Raw genomic sequence first — 6,084 nt, forward strand, 5'->3', positions numbered from 1 at the left:
GACTACGGCAAACAGACGTGCCCCAAGTGCAATCTTATCGACCACAGACATACACTGCAGCAAGCAGTGGTTTTGGATATGGAAATTACCCAGCAGTTGCAGTCATAAATACAGCTGAGCAGACGAAAATATGTGTATGAAGGAGGAAATTGAGTTTGTAGTACTCACTTGCCTGGCATCTAATGATATTTACAAGTTGTTCCGTGTGTTGGCAACATGTTTTTGTTTAAGTCATTGCTAATTGTCCTCGTACATTGCGTATGAGCAATGTGTTGCGTCCCTCGTTCTGGTGTTGGTGCTGTGAGTGAAGACATTTAATGAAGTCACCAAGTATACCAAGCAAATGACTGTTAGTTATGAGTTGATTATGCTTCCCCTTCCTTCGACATGGCAGCAATGATTAATGTGCCATTGAATGTGATTTTAGGGGAGCTTGGCAAAAACAAACACACGTCGACAACATTTTCAGTTAGTCACAGCACGCGAATGTCTGTGAAAGCGACACGCAAAACACTTGCAACGGAAAGGGGCAAAGCCACAGCTGCCCCCAAGACAAAACACATTTTTATGGCATTTTTATTGAAACACGTTAAACACAAATTGAGCAGCTCGCAGCTGAATCACGAAAAGGGCATGAAAAGGCCAAGCATCTAAACAACAGGAATTGAATATCAAAGTATTCAAAAACTGTGTGAAAATTACAGCCCATAAACATTTTAAATGCTCTTACATTTTGCACAACAAGTTTTCTTTTAAGCGTTTTATTACAACTATTGAACTATTTAATTTGACATTCTAAATGCTACAAGTACAAAATAGACATATGTTATTGCATTAGTCACAGATTTAAAAATAACCTTTTTACCGGTTAATAAAAAAATAAGTAATCTTATCTAATTTTGAATTATATATTTAAATTGAATTTTTAATTTCTTAGCAAAATATTGCTAATAAACTAAAAAAAATTAAATTGCGTCCTGTTTGCAGTTTGTGATAATTTTCCGATTCAATGCAGCGCACACACACTGCTTGCAGTAAAAAAAAACATAAGCAGTGTACTGCTTCTTCAGAGCCACACAAGCAAGCAGTTTCTGTTGCCCACTAAATGTGACGTCACAATCTACAAAGCCCTAATTGGAGTATTTATGTTTTGCAAAACAGACAACAGATGACGCCACAGAAGTTTTTTTAGGTCTTTTTAAAAAAAGATCCTATTTTGAAATTCTCTCTAATTACTCAAATAGAAGTTTTAAGTTATTTTCCATGCATTTTTAGTCGAAGCTAGATATTTTTTATATAATCTGATATAAGAGTCTATGAACACAAAACATACCCCCTGAAGGTGTATCAAGATCACTGCTTTTAACAAAATAATATAGCTTAATCTAATTTTGAATTAAAATTGTGCAGTTAATGATGAACTTATTACACAATTCAACATGAAAAATCATTTAATTTTGAGTTGAATTGCGCGCCAAGGACCTAAAATTTGCGTCCATGTGAGAGAGTGGTGTACCAAATGAAAGATATCGATGATATACATAATTATCGATAGCTGTCGACAAGTGCTAAAATCGATTGTTTTGCAGCACTACGAGGTAGCATCATTTTTCCCTCCATTTTTTATGTTTTCAGCATCAAACGTAATTATTTGCTAACGTATCACATTGATACAAAACAATTCAATGCAAAAAGTTTTAGATAATTTCCAACGGGCCGAAAAAATCGGCGAAGGCACATACGGCATTGTATACAAGGCGTGCAACAATGAAACCGGACAGGATGTTGCACTCAAGAAAATCCGACTCGAAGGGTATGTAAAAAAAGAAGGAAGTCTCAAGTGTGAATTCTGTAAGCGGAACTGCAGCTTGGACCACAGACGTGAAGATTCCAAGCGTGTTTATCAGTGGCCACAGAAATAAAGAGAATTCAAGTTTGATGTCCTAGTGACTTTAAAGATTCATTTCTGCTGGCAGCGACGCCTTCAGCGTGTCCTTGATGTCCTTGACGAATGTCAAACGGCTTGCGGCACAACGAAGCCCGGATTCTGTGTGTGCTGCGTTGTTATTATTACCGGAGACGTAGCACCACATGATTCGGCTTCGTGGTGCAGGCAACTACAACAAAGGCAAACTCTTTCTATATAGTTTATCTTTATATATACACAACTAACTGCATCCTTTGTTTTGATTAGGGAATCGGAGGGCGTTCCATCGACAGCCATACGGGAAATATCATTGCTGAAGAACCTGAAGCACAAAAACGTGGTACAACTCTTTGATGTGGTCATTTCGGGCAATAATCTGTACATGATATTCGAGTACCTCAACATGGATCTCAAGAAACTAATGGACAAGAAGAAGGATGTCTTTACACCGCAGCTAATCAAAGTGGGTGCAATACTTATTAATCTGTATTGAAATCATGATTATATTCATCTTGAAATCACTTTAAAGAGCTACATGTATCAGATTTTGGATGCACTCAACTTTTGTCATACAAATCGCATTCTGCATCGGGATCTCAAGCCACAGAACCTGCTCGTTGATACGGAGGGCAACATCAAGGTAGCGTAGCATCATCTCTTACAATTGCAGTCTCCGCTAATCCTCCAGTTGCAGCTGGCTGACTTTGGACTGGCTCGTGCCTTCAATGTGCCCATGCGCGCCTATACACATGAGGTGGTCACACTTTGGTACCGTGCTCCTGAAATACTGTTAGGCACCAAGTTCTACTCAACGGGCGTGGACATCTGGAGTTTGGGCTGCATATTTGCCGAAATGGTGAGGCGTTACTTCATTTGTAGATACATTTATTATTAATCATTTGAGTAGATATAGTCATGTCCGTCTGTATAAACTAGAACTAGTCAAATTAAAACTCCTGTGTAGTTGGAAAAAACATTCCAAATTTCAATAGAATAACTAAACTTTAAATTTTAAGCCAAATCTGAATATTTAAATGTACTCTTAGTTGTCGAATTTTTGAATTTTACACCTACTTCAAATCTTGGTATTGACTGAACATGCTTTATAATAAAGCGTATTAAGTTTATTTTAAAATCGGGCCACGCCCACGACTGTAGCCTTTTCTACTATTTATATTATTTTTTCTATATTTTTTGAGCCACTTTTAAACAGAGTTATGTCTTACAGATCATGCGACGTTCGCTGTTTCCAGGTGACAGTGAAATCGATCAACTTTATCGCATCTTTCGCACACTAAGCACACCCGACGAAAGCAAATGGCCCGGAGTTACACAGTTGCCGGACTTTAAGGCAAAGTTTCCCAAATGGGAAGCATCCAATGTACCTTCAGCTATACGTGAGCACGAGGCACATGAACTCATTATGGTAATGATTCCTAGATGTGGTAGAATACTTATCGTTTATAAACTTATACTTTCATTATCTTAGTCCATGCTCTGTTATGATCCCAATCTGCGGATATCTGCCAAGAATGCGCTACAACATGCCTACTTTCATAATGTACAACATGTCGATCATGTGGCATTACCTGTGGATCCTAATGCTGGCAGTGCTGCGCGGCTTACCCAACTTGTTTGAACTGCCCTTTATAGCTGAGATCATGCATATCTCATTTCTTGTGATGTTTAGTATAGTAAGTTATTGTAACTACCTCAAACTAGCTCAATCAAGTGCAATTATAAAAGAGTCTAATTATACTTTTAATTTACTTTTTACAGATTGTCAACTTCATTTCATTTGTACACACACCACAGACTAACATACACCATCAAAATACACATCATTTACATAATAATACAGAGTTTATTGATGTTTATTTGCTGCATTTACCAGGCGTGCAGCCAATAGAAAACTATGTCGATTACGCGGTTTTGTTTTAGCTGACGAAATCGCTTCCACCTTCTTTTCAGATTGGCGCTGTCGTTGCCGATTACGTTGATCGTCACGCATGTACGTGCCAATTACATTGCGCATGCTCTCCGAGAGGGTAGAGGTGGAGTCGTCTTGCATTGAACTAGAATCGTCGACGACTTCGGGCGCATCGACATTCTCATTGGCTGCGTCGTTGGCTAATAGACTTTCGTCGGTTTCTTCGTCGATCTCAATTGCGGCTGGTGAATCGCTACTAGACACTTTGATAGCCAATCCCAGAGGACGCAATACGGCGTACTTCTTGCCTAGGTTTTCCTCAGATGCATATTCTGGCTGCTCCTCTTCGGACTGTCCATCTTCGTAGTACTGTTCATAGTAATTAGCCTGATTGGCATAATCATTATAAGCCTGCAAACGTCTCATATCATAATAACTATCGACATTGGGACCGTAATAGTAAATTGGTTTTTGTTGTTGTCTTAATGGGGCACCATAGAAATCATATGGATCATCCTGTTCCACTGACTCATAGATTGGACGACGCCTTTGTTGCTTACGTCGCTTACGTTTACGTTTATTGGAACTCTGCATTGTAGCTCCTGATGATGACTGGTCCTGCTCGTCCTCATTGTCATCACTGTACAACTGCGCCTGCAATGGCACCGTTTCTATGATATTGGCATTGCCATTGTTAAACAAGTTAACAAAGGGAATTGACAGATTACGAAAACCAAAATTGGGCTGCACACTGCGCACTAAATTATTCCAGACGCGTATAAAAGGTCGCTCCGTCGTGGTTGTTGACGCTGCCTTGCCACGACTCTTTAATTGCCGACGACGATTGTATCCACTGCGGGTTAATGTGTTTTGAACATAGCTGGGATAATCACTCTGACGACTGTTGAGTAGGACAACATTATTAAAAATTGGAATTAGTTAAAAAAAATATAGCTCACAATGAAATTGCAAAAAGTGAGCAGAAGTCCTATTTACACAAATTGAACAATTTAAAAATTCAGAATAAAAATTAGAATATGTTAAAAAATATAGCCCACAAACAAATTCCAAAAAGTGACCATAAGTTTTATTTACACAAACTGAACAATTTTAAAATAAAGAATAAAAACTAGTTTAAATATTTTCTAAGATAGTTGCTTTTTGTATCTTTTAATTATTTAAAAATATAGCTCTGAAATTCTGATATAGGCGCTTTCCAATTTTTCATATTTTGTAGTATTTAAAAATCTTACCCAAGCTGGTCTATATTTCCTAATATCTTTAGCTTAGGTTGTCAAAAATGTTAGTCAACTTACCCAGAGTGTAAAATCTGTTGTGATTGTGGTTTCCAGAGTTGTAGTACTTCTAAATTTTTTTTCCTGGCTGCTTGGACTTCATATGGTAAATTAAACCATGCCAACAACAGGACAGCTCCCCAAAGTCTCCAATACATTATGATGCTTCAAAGGATGCGACAGTAAATAAAATATTTTTAACTCGCCGCCGTGTTCTTTTCTGGTCCAAAGCCAACTGATACTTGAATCAATCTGAACTTGGCTTGTCAATCCAATTTTCACCAAAGTTTTTGTTAACCTTCTCATTTGAATGCTATTTTGGCCTATTGACTGGCCAGTGAAAGTTTTTTTTGAAATCAATTTGGCATTATCCAACGGAAGACGTAGCGATTTTAATGTATGTATGCCAAACTAACCCAATTCTTAAGCTGTTGAAAGTCTTCATGTGGGAAGTCTTTTGGCCTGTTGGCTATTGACAATTGGCAGCTACCAATCATCGTCTCATTCATTCATATGTTAATTTCCGTTTTCGATCAGCTTTTTGCCAATTCTAAAACCTGTTTGACTTACAAGTATCTTGATAAACATTGATTATTAAGATGGTAAAATGTCGACTTTATTTAAGTATTCAAATAAATTATTATATTTGGTCAAACAAGCTTTTATTTAAGCAAAAAATTTGTGCGACTTTTCTTCTTTGTTTGCATCCATATGGAGAAAATATTCTAATGAAACAAATCCTAGGTGTGTTCATCTCAAATCAAATAAGTTAAGATTTAAATTTAAATTTAAAACCCAGTATTTAATAAATAAATTGAAAACCGAGGTGCATTCAAATCAAAATCGTGATATTTATTGAACTATTTTAGAAAAGGAACTGTTAGTCATCTGATTTAAGTATTTAATAACGTTTAGGGGCCGCCATCAGAAGT

At 37.2% G+C, this 6,084-nt stretch overlaps 2 protein-coding genes across 2 annotated transcripts; one reads left to right on the forward strand and one right to left on the reverse strand.

Annotated features, from left to right (window-relative positions):
• Positions 1–1,559: 1,559 nt before the first annotated feature.
• On the forward strand, positions 1,560–3,784 carry LOC117791976 (cyclin-dependent kinase 2). The gene is made up of 7 exons (XM_034631921.1): positions 1,560–1,813; positions 2,195–2,390; positions 2,457–2,567; positions 2,622–2,783; positions 3,156–3,353; positions 3,417–3,621; positions 3,707–3,784. Exons 1-6 carry the CDS (start codon positions 1,686–1,688, stop codon positions 3,564–3,566), a joined length of 945 nt encoding a protein of 314 aa, XP_034487812.1. The 5' UTR covers positions 1,560–1,685; the 3' UTR covers positions 3,567–3,621; positions 3,707–3,784.
• LOC117791975 lies at positions 3,681–5,560 on the reverse strand. Its single transcript, XM_034631920.1, has 2 exons — positions 5,174–5,560; positions 3,681–4,758 (listed from the first exon to the last, which is right to left on the reverse strand). Exons 1-2 carry the CDS (start codon positions 5,308–5,310, stop codon positions 3,792–3,794), a joined length of 1,104 nt encoding a protein of 367 aa, XP_034487811.1. The 5' UTR covers positions 5,311–5,560; the 3' UTR covers positions 3,681–3,791.
• Positions 5,561–6,084: the final 524 nt, after the last annotated feature.

The sequence above is a fragment of the Drosophila innubila genome, assembly GCF_004354385.1.
Source record: "Drosophila innubila isolate TH190305 chromosome 3R unlocalized genomic scaffold, UK_Dinn_1.0 2_E_3R, whole genome shotgun sequence".
Taxonomy (NCBI): domain Eukaryota; kingdom Metazoa; phylum Arthropoda; class Insecta; order Diptera; family Drosophilidae; genus Drosophila; species Drosophila innubila.

Bases quoted from the DNA above. Each gene is read 5' to 3' on its own strand.
- LOC117791976 (XM_034631921.1), top strand. From the start codon at position 1,686: ATGCAAAAAGTTTTAGATAATTTCCAACGGGCCGAAAAAATCGGCGAA. The intron at 1,814-2,194 runs GTATGTAAAAAA...TGTTTTGATTAG, and splicing joins AAGAAAATCCGACTCGAAGG to GGAATCGGAGGGCGTTCCAT. The intron at 3,354-3,416 runs GTAATGATTCCT...TCATTATCTTAG, and splicing joins AGGCACATGAACTCATTATG to TCCATGCTCTGTTATGATCC.
- LOC117791975 (XM_034631920.1), bottom strand. From the start codon at position 5,310: ATGTATTGGAGACTTTGGGGAGCTGTCCTGTTGTTGGCATGGTTTAAT. The intron at 4,759-5,173 runs GTAAGTTGACTA...CCTACTCAACAG, and splicing joins CAACAGATTTTACACTCTGG to TCGTCAGAGTGATTATCCCA.